This window comes from Sparus aurata, chromosome 5 (assembly GCF_900880675.1).
Source record: "Sparus aurata chromosome 5, fSpaAur1.1, whole genome shotgun sequence".
Lineage (NCBI taxonomy): Eukaryota > Metazoa > Chordata > Actinopteri > Spariformes > Sparidae > Sparus > Sparus aurata.
Window position 1 is genome coordinate 34,921,837 of NC_044191.1, and position 15,687 is coordinate 34,937,523.

The 15,687-nt window shown below is 45.6% G+C and overlaps 1 protein-coding gene across 1 annotated transcript; it reads left to right on the plus strand.

Moving 5' to 3' along the window:
• Positions 1-394: 394 nt before the first annotated feature.
• anapc5 (anaphase promoting complex subunit 5) lies at positions 395-13,209 on the plus strand. The gene is made up of 17 exons (XM_030415664.1): positions 395-889; positions 995-1,074; positions 4,252-4,361; positions 4,446-4,689; positions 5,386-5,452; positions 5,529-5,630; positions 5,718-5,908; positions 5,984-6,065; positions 6,182-6,274; positions 7,968-8,149; positions 8,709-8,844; positions 9,022-9,096; positions 9,690-9,811; positions 9,890-9,997; positions 10,242-10,389; positions 12,004-12,166; positions 12,265-13,209. Exons 1-17 carry the CDS (start codon positions 692-694, stop codon positions 12,483-12,485), a joined length of 2,322 nt encoding a protein of 773 aa, XP_030271524.1. The 5' UTR covers positions 395-691; the 3' UTR covers positions 12,486-13,209.
• Positions 13,210-15,687: the final 2,478 nt, after the last annotated feature.

Here is a 15,687-nt window from a genome sequence, read left to right on the forward strand (position 1 = left end):
TAATTCTGACATCATAATAAAGTATAAAACATCCGTAAATGTAATTTTAATAAAAGTAAAAAAATATGGAGTTGTAGTTACAATCTGTGACCACCAGAGGGCAGTGTGCATCTGCCATGCTGCCACTGTCAAGATAGACACGGTAGCATACGATCTCTTCCGGTACAGACCATCAAAATAAAAGTTCCTACTCTGACAGGAAATACTTTTGCTCTCCACACAAACTGTTTCTGACAAAAAGCAGAATATATTCTCTTCAAAAGTGTATCATCATTATTTTCACGTATCTGTTGTTCTTGTTGCAGTTGTTGTTGTTCTCTCGATTTTGTTTTAAGCGCGAAAATAAAGTTTAACGTAAAAGAAAAAAAATAAGAAGTCCCGTCCGTTGATGACGTATATTTCAGGGGACGGATGGAGGGCGGTTTGAACGCGAAGAGGCAACTTTTGTCAACATGTTTGAAATAAACCAAACAACCTGACACGAGAGAATAAAGCGTTCACTGTCAGCCAGATACGTTATCAGTAAGTTAACTCAGAATACTGGTTTATATAATTTAGCCTTTTTCGCAGGACTTAAACGTTTATTTATCTCGATGCTAGCTAGCTAGCTAGCTACCGTTAGCTGCCTGCTGGACTGCTGGCAGCTCTCTGACTTTTCTCTCCGCCGAGTGTTTGACAGTTTTGGGTTAAAATGGCGAGTGTGCACGAAAGTCTGTACTTCAACCCCATGATGACGAACGGGGTGGTCCATGCGAACGTGTTCGGTATCAAAGACTGGGTGACCCCGTACAAGATCTCCGTCCTGGCGCTGCTGTACGACATGACCGCGACCAAGATCACCTTACCGGAGAGGAGGAGACTCAACAAGCTGATCCTGCCGCTGCAGCAGGTGATGGATCGATCAGTGTGTTCGTGTTTGTGTGTGTGTGTGTGTGTGTGTGTCCACTGCTGTGCTGGAGTCGGTGCTCACGTTGTGTTGTTGTGCTGTTGTCAGGGTCCAGATCTGACTCTGGGTCAGTTCCTGAAGACTGTGGAGGAGTGCTGCCCTCAGGCAGCTTATGCTGTCAAACTCAGGTACACACACACTGCTTCAGGTACACACACTGCTTCAGTCACACACACTGCTTCAGGTACACACGCTGCTTCAGGTACACACACTGCTTCACGTACACACACACTGCTTCAGGTACACACACTGCTTCATGTACACACACAGCTTCAGGTACACACACAGCTTCAGGTACACACACTGCTTCAGGTACACACACTGCTTCAGGTACACACACACACTGCTTCAGGTACACACACTGCTTCAGTCACACACAGCTTCAGGTACACACACTGCTTCAGTCACACACACTGCTTCAGGTACACACACTGCTTCAGGTACACACACAGCTTCAGTCACACACACTGCTTCCGGTACACACACTGCTTCAGGTACACACACAGCTTCAGGTACACACACTGCTATAGGTACACACACTGCTTCAGGTACACACACTGCTTCAGTCACACACACTGCTTCAGTCACACACACTGCTTCAGGTACACACACAGCTTCACTCACACACACTGCTTCAGTCACACACACTGTTTCAGGTACACACACTGCTTCAGTCACACACTGTTTCAGGTACACACACTGCTTCAGTCACACACACTGCTTCAGGTACACACACTGCTTCACGTACACACACAGCTTCAGTCACACACACTGCTTCCGGTACACACAATGCTTCCGGTACACACACTGCTTCCGGTACACACACTGCTTCAGGTACACACACTGCTTCAGGTACACACACTGCTTCAGTCACACACACAGCTTCAGGTACACACACACTGCTTCAGGTACACACACTGCTTCAGTCACACACACTGCTTCAGTCACACACACTGCTTCCGGTACACACACTGCTTCCGGTACACACACTGCTTCAGGTACACACACTGCTTCAGGTACACACACTGCTTCAGTCACACACACAGCTTCAGGTACACACACACTGCTTCAGGTACACACACTGCTTCAGTCACACACACTGCTTCAGGTACACACACAGCTTCACTCACACACACTGCTTCAGTCACACACACTGTTTCAGGTACACACACTGCTTCAGTCACACACACTGCTTCAGGTACACACTGCTTCACGTACACACACAGCTTCAGTCACACACACAGCTTCAGTCACACACACAGCTTCAGGTACACACACTGCTTCAGTCACACACACTGCTTCAGTCACACACACTGCTTCAGGTACACACACTGCTTCAGTCACACACACTGCTTCAGGTACACACACTGCTTCAGGTACACACACTGCTTCAGGTACACATATTGCTTCAGGTACACACACTGCTTCAGGTACACACACTGCTTCAGGTACACACACACTGCCTCAGGTACACACACTGCTTCAGGTACACACACACTGCTTCAGTCACACACTGCTTCAGGTACACACACAGCTTCAGTCACACACACTGCTTCAGGTACACACACTGCTTCAGTCACACACACACTGCTTCAGGTACACACACACTGCTTCAGGTACACACACTGCTTCAGGTACACACACTGCTTCAGTCACACACACACTGCTTCAGGTACACACACTGCTTCAGGTACACACACACTGCTTCAGGTACACACACAGCTTCAGGTACACACACACTGCCTCAGGTACACACACTGCTTCAGGTACACACACACTGCTTCAGTCACACACTGCTTCAGGTACACACACTGCTTCAGGTACACACACTGCTTCAGTCACACACTGCTTCACGTACACACACACTGCTTCAGTCACACACTGCTTCAGGTACACACACACTGCTTCAGTCACACACTGCTTCAGGTACACACACTGCTTCAGGTACACACTGCTTCAGGTACACACACACTGCTTCAGGTACACACACTGCTTCAGGTACACACACTGCTTCAGGTACACACACTGCTTCAGGTACACACACACTGCTTCAGGTACACACTGCTTCAGGTACACACACTTCACATCAGCACATTCTCACACATAACTGTAAGGAAGCTAGTTTACCTGGCAGGGCAACAAATAATGTAATAAATCTGTGTGACATCATGATAAACAATAAATCTGCATCTCCTCTAAAGCGCCTCATAAAGGCTCAATACAACCGACATGATTTAGATATTCTTATATATTTCTTAGAGTCTGACCGACCTTCCATTATCTTCAGACAATGTTGATATTGGTGAGAAATGTATATAATGCACACTTACCTGCTGTATATGATGCATATAGTGTATAGTCCTTTCTATATTGTATCTTTCTTTCTCTTATCTAAATACCTTTTAGTATTTTAAAGTCTACTTATTGTGTGTCTGTCTACCTGCTGCTGTCACAAGTGAATTTCCCCGATGTGGGATGAATAAAAGTCTGTTCTGTTGTATTCTAAACACATCGGTGTCGATGAATCGGATCATATTCTGTGTCAAACACACACAGAAACAGAAACAAACAGGATGTTTATCAGTCACTGAAACATAAACGTCACCCAGAATTCAATAACTATAAATTACTCCGAGCATCTTTTCCTGTGTTATAATCTCCCAGAAGTTTTCACAGCAGCACATATTAGATAACATGTATACTGATACTGATTTCTACATGTTATTAATATCAGCCAGCTGACGCGTCGGTCGAGCTCTCCGATAAATCCGTTGATAAATCCATCATATGTTTGCATGCACACAGACAGTAAGTGTTATATTCAGCAGTACTCTGGTGGTTTTTGGATTTCTCTCATGATGTTTTTGACCAAATACCTAAAAATCAACATTGAAACAATATTTGAGGGATGACTGTCGGCACCTTCTCACAATGTTAATGCAGTTTTTGATCAATAATCATCAGTAATGTAAAGATAGAAAGATAAATCCTTTATTGTCATTGTATAGTTAACAAATAGAACATATAATAGTTGGTTTAGCTGCAACAAGTAGTTAATTAATCACCAACTCTTTTGATAATGAAGTTTGAGATCAGACTCTGTGATTCTTCAGCTTCTTCTCTGTGACATTAAACTGAATATCTTTGTGTTGTGGATGAAACGAGACACCTGAGGTCGTCTGGAGCTCTGGGAAACACTGATTGATGATTTATAGATCAAATAACTCAAGAAAAATAATCGATAATGGATTGAATCATTGGTTGCAACTGATGTTGACATGTAGTTTCTGTTTCTTCCTTCCAAGGCTTCATGAAATGGCCGACGGAGAGCTGAAGGACATGGAGTACTTCTTCTCCACCCTCCCCACACCTTTCACTGCCTTTGACTCTGAGGCCTATAAGACCAGTGTTGTCGGTGAGTGTTACAGCGTGCTGAAACATCACGTCATCGTTGTCATTAAGCAGATTTACATTCAGCTCCGCCTCGCGTCTCCTTCAGGTCTGTTTATGAGACACATGCTGCTGGCCTACAACAAGCTGTCCTTCAGTCAGGTCTACAAGCTGTACAAGTCCCTGCAGCACTACTACCACAGTCACTACGCCAAGCCTGCAGACGGACAGGCGGGGCTGCCGGCGCTGGCCGCTGACGACTCCGACATGGACCTGACCAGCACCGAGGACACTGTCGGGGACAGAATGGACAAAGAGGAGCTGGACGGCCCGCTGCACGAGTCAGAACTCCGGTTAGTAATTCACTGTGATGTGACGTTTGTTCTGTGTTGACCTGCAAAAGTGAGCAGCTGATGTTTGTGAACACCAGTGACCACAACATCACCAGACTCCATTAACAAATGTGGTGATTTTAAGAGTTGTTTCAGGAGGAGAAACTGAACAAACTTTATGAAACGGCTGCAACAGAATCTGAATCATTGTGTCCTTGTTGTAAATTCAGCATTAAATCTTTCAGCTGAAGTTGTTTGTCTCCTTGTAAAAAGTGTCAGTTTGTGGCAGCATGTCTGTACCAGCCTGTCTGCTTCTGTGTCTAAAGTGCTAAAGTCTTACCTGCCAACATTGATCAGCTGTTTGAACACACTGTTTACACTGATTTCACCATTTACACTCCATTTATGAAAGAAGAAACATGTTATTGATCTAAACATGTCACATGTTACAAAGACACTAAACAGTAACAATATAGGCTACTTCTTTGTCCCCGTGGAGAAAGTCACTAGACTCCATTTAAAAAAAGCTTAATTTAGTGAGTTGTTGAGTTGGAGACACTTTATAAACTCTGTGAAACTCTGTCTCTGACTCATTCTGCATTATTTGGACCTTCTTGTAAATTCGGCAAATGTTCTACATGAACTTCTTTCTGTCTTTGTGTATAAAACATTGTGTGTGTTTGTCTCAGTGATGAACATGTTGTGTTCTTGTTCTAGAAATGACAATAATCCCAGCAGAGGTCCGCTGTCACAAAAACAAGCAGAGTACTTTCTTGCAAGACAGGTGAGTGTTTAACCCACCAGATGTTCTGCTGCGTCACTGATTGGCTCGTACAGATCGTGAATCCGTCTCTGTGCAGGCGTATCTTCTGAAGAACGATGAGAACAAAGCTCTGAAGCCGGCCGCGCTGCAGGAGGAGCTCAACAACATGCTGAAGTTTAATCCAGATTTTGCTGAAGCGGTGAGATTCATGAACCTCCTACGTCAACAGGTGTGTTAGAGGAGGATCACTTCTTCATCAGCTCTGTGGTTTTCACTCTCTCCTCAGCATTACCTGAACTACCTGAACAGCATGAGGGTCCAGGACATCTTCCTGTCGGCTCACAGCCTCTTACATTATTTCGACCGACTCATCTTGTCTGGAAACGAGGGGAAGAGTAACGGGGACGAGGGCTACGGCCGGAGCCTCCGCTACGCTGCTCTCAACCTGGCCAGCCTGCACTGTCGCTTTGGACACTAGTGAGTACAAGAACTACTTGGACAGGTTCCTTCTGTATAAAGCTCAGATTATACAGCAGCTTTCTCTCCCCTCAGTCAGCAGGCGGACCTGGCTCTGCAGGAGGCGATCCGCATCGCCCAGGAGTCCAACGACCACGTGTGCCTGCAGCACTGTCTGGTAAAACTCTTCCCCTCCTCTGATCCTCTGACTTCCTGTCGCTGCAGCAGCAGGATGGATGGATGGTTCATTATGCCCCAGTTAATTCCTCCCCATCTCTTTGTGTCCCCCGTCAGAGTTGGCTCTACACTCTGGAACAGATGAGGGGATCTGACAGCACTGTGTTAACTGAGGATTCAGTGAAGATGGCCGCCCATTTCTGCCTGCCAGTGAGTGCAACATGAGCTCATGAATAGAAACGCCTGCATTAACATGGCTGTGGCGCTTCATGATTCTTTAATTACTTTTAGATCACGTTTCACTTTGAAAAATCTGCTGATTTTCACCTCAGAACCTCACAAAGAAATCAAAGTGATGAAGTAAAACACGACCTCGTCCGTCTGCAGCTGCTCTCTGGATTTATCTTATCAATAACATCGAACAATAACAGTTAATAGAGTGAATTGTCCATTTTAAAAGATCAATCTGGAAGCATTTTGTGGAAAACTCATTCAGATTACAGTTTTATTAAACTTTGTGAAATTTAATCATCACTTCCTGTTACTGCGTCGTTGGTTTGAGCCTTTATTCTGAAATTTTGGCTTCAAAGCCGCAATAAACTAAACTTGAGTTTATCAAAAGACAACGTGGCCTAAACACCAGACCTGCTGTCTGACTGTCACTGTTTCTGCTCCATATTAACCACAAAGACACCAAAACCTCAGAGGATTCAATATACAGCAGGTTTATGATCTAAACACATTAAATATAATGATTCTAATTCACACGACTACAACAAACAGTGAACTCAACATTTTGTCAGCAATCAAAAGGAAATCAGTAGTTTTATTTTTTACTGTAAAGGTTCCAGAAATGCTTGAAAACTCCCGAGTCATTGATTCAGAGATCTGTGAGCTCAGTAAAGATAATTAAACGTGTGTAATGAGCTCGCTGCATCCTGATGACTCAGCGTGTGATTTTAGACTTCTGCCTTTTCAAACTGTTGTAAAAACGCAGTGAAGAAACAGTCTCACAGCTGCTCAGAGCTCCAGACTGAACATTCAGGCTCATTAGCTGATAAATCGTAAACCTCAGAAAGTTTTTATACGACATCACACGCTGCCTCTCCTTCTCTCTGTCACCCTGCAGAGTTCAGTACATTTAAACATTAATAGATTAATAATCTGGAAAACTTCTGTATTGTAGTCGGCAAATCTTCTTTATATTTAAAACCTTTAAACAAATCACACGTCTTTATGCATAAATTTCCCACAAGTGCAACAACTTCTTTAAAAACACAATAAATGGAAACAATGAATTTCTCCCAGTAAGAGAAGAAACACTGTAGATTTAACATTATTTAAACACAATGTAAACTTTTTATCACTTGATGGTTTATATAATATATCTGGTTTTTAGAGGAGCTGCAGCTCCGATTGAGAAACTTGCAGAAAATTACTTTCTCTTAAAGATGTTGTTCCTCTAAATTGTTCAGTAATGTGTTGTGTTTTATGACGATTTAAAGCAACAAGATGTAACTTCTTATGTTTGGTGGTTGTTGGAAGTTACTTTTTGTTGCTTTAAGTGGTTTTTCTACATTTTGTTCTGGTTCTCCTGAATATTCCAGGAGGGAGCGGCAGCGCTACGGGTGGAAAAAGTCTTTAGTCTTATTCTAATAAACAGCTGTTAGGTGGAAGTTAAACATGTTTGTTGTCAGCAGTGTAATATTTGTGTTCTGGTGCACATTGTTTGTCTTTAAGTCAGTAATTCTTCATTAAATAACTGACAGGAATACACAGAAAGCTTCAAATGAAAAGAACGATCACTGAGTGAAACATTGCCTGCTACACACACACACACACACATTTGATATTTTTTCTCGTGTCATCCTCCACGCTGATTGATCCCTCCTCTCTGCTGCAGTACTTGGCCTCTCTGGGCATTCAGTCTCTGGTCCAGCAGGGGGCGACACAGGGCAAGACAGCCCACAAACTGATGGACGCCCTGAAGGACACGGACATCCTGCACTGGAAGCACAGTCTGTCGGAGCTGATCGAGATCAGCCTCGCTCAGACGACGTCCATCTGGAGGATGTACGGCAAGAGGTGAGAGTCTTCAGCCGGCCGCCGGTCACCTGACACGCCGTCAGTTCTGTTGTGTACTGAAGGCGGACGGCTCGTCACAACTCGACTTCTCCTCAGTCACAGAACATCAGCTCTGTGAAACACGCTCACTATGAGTCAGAAAAGTTTGTACAGTGCTTTAAGGGATAGTTCACCACAAATACTTCAGTTGTTTAACAGAATGCCTCAATATTTGAAATGAAACCATCCTGACCTCGAGTCTTTTTAATCTCCTGGCTTCAAAATTAGCAAGAATTTAATAATCGTAATCAAATCTTACAATCAGAGTTCAGAGTTACTTTAGATGTTTTGATAAAGGCCCCAAAGTTTTGAACTTTTATTCTTAAAAAGCTGCACAAACCTGTTTAACATTGCAGATGTCTAACACACACACGATCTTGTGTGTTAGTGTGTGTTAGTGTGTGTGTGTGTGTGTGTGTGTGTGTGTGTGTGTGTGTGTGTGTGTGTGTGTGTGTGAGTGTGAGTGTGAGAGAGAGAGCCAGACGAGTCCTTCATGTCTCCCTGCCTGTGTGTCCTGCAGCACCATGGCTCTGCAGCAGGCCCAGCTGCTTCTCAACATGAGCAGTCTGGAGCCGGTCAACTTCGGGGTCCAGCAGAACAACACCGAGGCGTTCGCCGTGGCTCTGTGCCACCTGGCCGAGCTGCACGCTGAGCAGGTAACACATTTTTGATTTGATCTCGCCGGTCTGCTTTCTGCCCCGCTGTTGTATATCCATAAGTCATTTGGCCCGCCATCGCAGGGAGGTTATAAACATCGATTGGGTCTTCTCTCCTGCTCCAGCTGAGTTAAACACTTCACTCTTTGTCCCGTGTCCGTTTGGCTTGTGTTGCAGGGTCTGTACAGCGCAGTGTCAGAGATTCTCCTGCATCTGAAGGAGCAGTTTCCTCCTCACTCACAGCATGCAAAGGTGTGTTCTCTCAACCACGATGGATCATTCAGAGCTGTGCTGCAAAGACAGAGAGCAGTCTCTGCGGAAATGTTGAGTTCTAGACAACAGGAGCTTAAAGTTTGGATGGTTAACTTTTTTAAACAGATGCTGAATTTTTTGTCCTGTTTGGTCTGTTTGTTTAATACAATCTGAACATATTTGTGCTTTAAAAGTAGATAAACTGAACCAAACCACATGAATCCAAACGCTAGTCTGCTAAGCTAACACAGGCAGGGAAATACAGAATATGTTTAGTTTTTAGCTTCAGCTGGGTCTAGCACACCAGCTCGCCTTCTCTTGATACAGCCCTGTTAACTGATCTCAGCTGTCTCACTGTGGTTTCCAACCTGTGGGTCCCGTCACCCTGTAGGGGGCACTAACATTCAACAGTGGCTGCAGGGAGTGTAAGACAACTCTTTGTAAAATAAACAGTAGGTCTGTATCTCAGCATCTCATCCATCTTATCCAGTTTGTGATTGGAAGTCAGATTCTGATGTTTAGTCAGTGTGATTTGATGCAGCAGAACTCATGAGAGGAAAAAACATACAAACTACTGTTGTTCTCTGTTTCAGCTGTGGATGCTCTGTGATCTGAAAATCCAGTTTGAGAGACACATGAACGAAGGAAAATACCATCTGGCCGAGCCGCTGGTCACCGCCATCTCCGCCTTAAACAAAACAGAAGGCCTCTACAGGTAACACCGCGGCACACGGCTGCCTCATAAACACGCGTGTGGTTTGTGTTGAAGCTGTAACGGTGTGTCTGCCGACAGGAAAGCTCAGGTTCTGAAGGCTCTGAACCGCAGCACCGAGGCGTACAGCATCCTGCAGCGTCTGCAGGCGCACTGTGAGAAGACTAAATGCACAGAGGTGGTCATCAGGTACGATCTGTGAGCCGTGATCACCCGCTGCTGTAGAGAGAGTGACACAACTGAACTCTGTCTTTTATTTGTGGAACTGAATGAGTCACCTTTTGTAGAGCTTCCATAAATATTTAATGTGTTCTGTTCACATTATGAATCCTCTTTGGACACGCCGACTGTATTTTAAAGAGACTGAAGAACAAACATGAAAAGCGTTTCCCAAAATATCTTTCTATTCCTGGTCTGTTCATGTGTCACACAGAGTGATGCTCTCCACCGCCGAGCTCCACTGGGAGTCTTCTGGCTTCTCCACCGCTCTTCCTCTCCTCCTGCAGGCCTTGGCTCTGGCGAGACAGCACCACCTCCAGTCTCTGGCCTCGGAGAGCATCCTTCATCTGGCCTTCACTCAGGTCAGCCACCGCAGCAGATCCACACTTTATTCAAACACTCTTGCTGTTCCCAAAAATGCAAATCAGTAAAGGAAATTATGCAAAACAAAAGAGGGACGCAGGCAGTGTCTAAAATTAACTTCTCCACTCAGTTAGTTGACTCGTAGATGGAAAAAAAAGCCCGGACGATAAACAGCTTGTTTTGTTTTACATGTTCTTCATTTCAGTACATTTCATCGAGATGATGCGTTATAATGTTCAATACACATCTGAATATTTATCAACGGTTGATCAATTTAAGCCTGAGTGAATCTCAAGAAGTCAAGATCAACTTAAACCACCTCATCAGACTCTGTCAGGAAAAACAACATATTGGGGTTAAATACATTTTTAAAATTAGCTTCTTTGGTTCTGATGTAGCCGGATCCAAATGTCCCTCTGGACTTCAGACTTCAGTCGAACATCCTGTGATGTGTTCACTGTCGCCACGTCGAGCCTGCGAGGGCGTGAGGATGCAGGCTGTTTAAGCTGCTAATAGCCTCTGTATCATAATGTGGTTGTTTTACACATTCCTAATAAGCTCTACAAAGTAACGTCTGTATTGCAATGAATTGTGGGGGATTAAATCAGTGAAGTGTGCAGAAAGTCTCCCGGAGTGTCCCCGTGGTCTGGATGAATTCTGGGTTCTGACCGCTCTCAGCACTCGCAGAATTCCCACGAGTCTTCAAGAGCAGTGAAGTTTGGACAGAAGTGATGCCGCCTGCAGCCGCCTGCAGCCTCCTGCAGCCGCCTGCATCCGCCTGCAGCCGCCTGCAGCCGCCAGCAGCCTCCTGTAGCCTCCTGCAGCCGCCTGCAGCCGCCTGCAGCCGCCTGCAGCCTCCTGTAGCCTCCTGCAGCCTCCTGCAGCCGCCTGCAGCCGCCTGCAGCTGCCTGCAGCCTCCTGCAGCCTCCTGCAGCCTCCTGCAGCCGCCTGCAGCCTCCTGCAGCCTCCTACACCCGCCTGCAGCCGCCTGCAGCCTCCTGCAGCCGCCTGCAGCCGCCTGCGCTCTGTTGTCTGTTGTCTGTTTTAAACTCCCCTGCTACACTTTTATCTGATGAAGAACACGTCACTAGTTACAACCTGTCGACTCTGACGGCTGCTGCGTCACAGAGGCTGAGCTGTGGTGAGACACATTCAAATCTTGTGATCTGTTTCTTTGATGACAACCACGTTCAGTTATCTCCAGTTACTTCTGTGAAGATGTTCCACGTCACAGCCGACAGGATTTCACTAAACGAAGGCGAAAGCAGCTTTAAAATCCGTCACTCATCCTTCAGCCAAACGCAGCACATCAGTAAAACTGTATTTCACGCCACGATATTCAATTTTTCATTTAATCCACCGTTCACATGAGTGTGGTACTGAGGGGGGAACAGGCTGCAGAGCACAGAACCGGCGCTCATACATACACAGAATGTCATCATCAGACTCTCAGCTTGTGTCGTCACCGTGCTGGAGTCTGTGACATCGACACAGCGCCTTAAAACATCAATATTTGATGCCATTTCTTTATTTGACTCTCTGAGTAGGAACATTTCCCTGCAGGTGTCGTGTCGCCTGCAGACATTCACACTCTGACTCTGTGTTTCCTGCAGTTGATGTTGGGGGTTCCTGAGCAGGCTCTGAGTGTTCTCCACGAAGCCATCGAGCCGGTCCTGGCTCACGGATCCGTCATGGACAAAGGCCGAGCCCTGCTGCTGACGGCCCGCTGTCAGATGGCGGTGGCTGGGTTCAGGCCAAACGGACACGGGCGAGCAGGTACCAGCACCGCCCCCCACCCACACACTGATCTCTATAACACTGTGTGGTGTTGTACATCCTCTATTTACACACTGCTGCTTGTTGTCGCCCTGCAGATTTGCATTTGGCGGTTTTGGCTGTTGACACTCTAAAGGAAGCTACAGCGTATTTCTCCAAGCTGAGCTGTAAGGAGCGTCTGCGGGATGTGCACTTCCTGCAGGCTCAGCTCCACCACGCTCTGGGACAAACCTCGCAGCGCAACAAAAGCGCCATGCTCTTCCGTCTGCTCGACCAGGAGCTGCAGTCGCCGGCACCACCGGTGTCCATGCGGCTCTGAGGAGTTCTTCTGGATTCACCTCCTCCTCTGACTGTGCAGCTGAGTCCCTGCTGCTCACCACTAGGTGGTGATAAAGATCTGTTCTGTTCTGTCGGCGCTGAAGCATTTCATGTATAAATATTTTGAACAAGTGGCATCTGTGGATGTGTTTGCATGCGGTACGAGGCCAATAATCAGAGAGGACAATGTCCGCAGTCATAAACAAGCCTGAGCTTCCAGTAAAGCAAGGATAAGGTCAATTATCTCTCTATCCCTCGTGGTCAGGTTCACATTTGAATGATTGCCTGATGACAAACAGAACATGAGCTTTAACAGCTTCCCTCACAGCAGGAGTCCAGTTTTATCAGACGGACTGAACACGGCAGACGCCGGTGCGGTAGAAATGTCCAAAGTTTATCAGGAGCTGTCACGGCGGCGCTGATTTACCCTGCCGCTTTGTGATGAATGAGGGTAATATCACAGTTAGCTGCAAGATGAATGTGTTTCAGTGGCCTGGATGATTCATATTTCGCCGGGAGAATACTGATGAAGCTGGAATCCGGAGGAGGAAATCGTGATCACATTTATAATACGACAGCAGAAACTGTCTCTGTATTCCACTTACGCCTGACACAATTTGTGAGAACAGTTTCAGCGGATAACGTTACATTTAGGTGTCCCGACGGGCGCGTCATCCATTACACACTGCACCTCTTTCAAGGAAATAAACGACCGGTTTCATCTCTTGTAGTTTTCAGTTAATCAGCCACAAGTACAGGAATTATTGTGAGGGGAATATATCCACAGTGGGAATATCTCAGTTCCAGTAGTATTTAAAGTTTGCTGCTCGGTCTGTGGGACTGACGACACGCATGTTCCCTCTCTGTGCCGACCCCCCGTCAGCTCCTGCTGGCAGAGTTTACGGCTTCATGTCCTGTAAAGCAGAACCAGACGGGCTGCAGCAGTCGGTCTGAGCAGCAGGCCTGTTTTTTATGTAAATATTTCACATGTGTGGCCGCCGGCTCTCCGCTCTTTTACGGTTGCTGGTTGTGTTTTAGCTTCAGGCGCAGGAACATATTCAGATCCTGTATTTACATGTTGGTCCTGATAAAGAGAGGCGGGCCGGTCCACGTGGTCCGTTTAGGATGAACCGATGCTCTTAAGGAAGGAGCATGTGTGTGTTCACAAAGAGCCGCGTCTGTTTATGCTTTAAGGGACGGTTCACCCCAAGATGAAATGCAGGTTTCCTCTCACCTGAAGTGTTATTTACCCATCTGGGTTGCCATAGAGATGTCTGCTCTCTCTCCAATATAATGCAACAAGATGGCGTCAAAAAATACATTTGAAAAGCTCAACAGCAGTGTCTCTCTCCAGAAATCATGACCCTGTTACTCAAGAAGATCCACAGACCTTGTTAAGAGCAGTTTCATGTAGGAACTATTTTTCTTAGCATGTCACGAAGCAAGAGAAAGAGTGCATCGGCTCACAGACAAGAGGCTCAACCAAAAATGTAAATCCAGTCGTCATTTCCTCCTCCTGATGATATAAAGTCAGATGAAGTGTCGTAGTCCACAGAACAGTTCTGGAGCTTCACAGTAAAACAGAGTGGCATTAAATCCAAGATATGCAGTAAATGGATCCAAATATAAACCGCCACCAAAAAGCCACAAATAATGCTCAGAACAGCACCAAACTTCAGCAACAGTACAAATAGGGTCTCAGCACATAGTCCGGGGCATCTAACCTCCGCTAGCTTAGCTGGATTTCTACTGAAAAGCTGACTAAATTTACCACTCTTCTGCAGCAGCTTCCTGTTGACGGGAAGTCCCGACGAGTCGATTACCGAGTGCAGTAGAGTTCCGCGGCTCATGGATGAAAATGTATGATTATGACTCCATGGAAAAGCAATCAAAGTTCATATGTGTCTTACCTGCCAGTTTATAACAGTTATTATCGAGAGCGGACAGGGAAAAGAACGGAATTGAGCATTTCTAACCACACTCGGTAATCGTCGCGTCGGGACTTCCCCGACCCTGGAAGCTGATGGAGGAGAGTTGAAATCTGTTTTTAGCTTCCCAATAGAAATCCAGCTAAGCTAGCGGAGGTTAGATGCCCCGGACTATGTGCTGAGACCCTATTTGTACTGTTGCTGAAGTTTGGTGCTGTTCTGAGCATTATTTGTGGCTTTTTGGTGGCGGTTTATATTTGGATCCATTTACTGCAGTGTATTGTTGTCGTGCGGTCGTTTCTTAGGTTGATAAAACTCCGTAAATTAGCGGTCTGCTAACTTGATCTCTCCAGAGGGAGTCTAACACAGTTTCACGGTGATTTAGACCAGGGATTAAACTTACACCGGAATATCCCTTTAATGTTTTCGTCCCCGTCATGAGCACGCGCCTCTGGTCCATCAGTGACTGTTGGTGGTGATGCATAACGAAAATTGTTCCTGCATGAAACTGGGTCATGATTTCGGCGAAGAGACGCAGCTGTTGAGTTTTTCAAAAGGTTTTTTTTTTTGTTTGCCACGTTGAGCACCACACGCTGAGTGCCATCTAGTTCCATTATACTGGCGAGAAAACCGACAGTACCAAACAGTCTGAGTGGATAAACAGTCTGCTACAGGAAAATCTGTATTTCTGATTTTGGGGGGGATTGTTTTCCATCAGGTTGTGCAGAAGCCTTTAAAGCAGGAAGCTTAATGTTGCTGCTGGTTACAAAGTGGTTTTAATGCAGCAGAGAAACTTAGACAAGCAGAGGGATGTTTTAAAAACCTGATGAAAAGAAGCGAAGACGATATTTTTACCTTCTGAAAAGTCATGAATGACAAACAGCCGACATTTTTCCAGATTGAGCCTTTTACCCCGAAGGCAAACAGACATTCTCATTGTGACTCCTACTCAGTTTTTCATTTGCTCAAAGAGCACACATGAGTGGAGATATTTACTGAATGCTGATTGAAACTCAGTGGACGGTGAAAGACTCTTCGGGGGTTCTGAGTCCTGCACAGGTTCTGTTTACCTCATTCGACCGTGACTGAACCCTCGTCCTCAAAAACGTTGTTCACTCTGAATGTTCTGGTGCTGAAAATGTGAGTGGATGAATCTATTTAAAGTCGTTAACCAGCAAAAATGTCAAAACCTTCAACTAAAAGATGAGATGTAGTGATTTTGTGCCAAATATTCCAGCACAGCAGCAGCAGCACAGAAATACCCAGAGGGCCGTC

Coding starts and splice junctions, on each gene's coding strand:
- anapc5 (XM_030415664.1), top strand. CDS start 692: ATGGCGAGTGTGCACGAAAGTCTGTACTTCAACCCCATGATGACGAAC. Junction 5,453..5,528: donor AGTACTTTCTTGCAAGACAG/GTGAGTGTTTAA, acceptor GTCTCTGTGCAG/GCGTATCTTCTGAAGAACGA. Junction 6,066..6,181: donor TGTGCCTGCAGCACTGTCTG/GTAAAACTCTTC, acceptor GTCCCCCGTCAG/AGTTGGCTCTACACTCTGGA.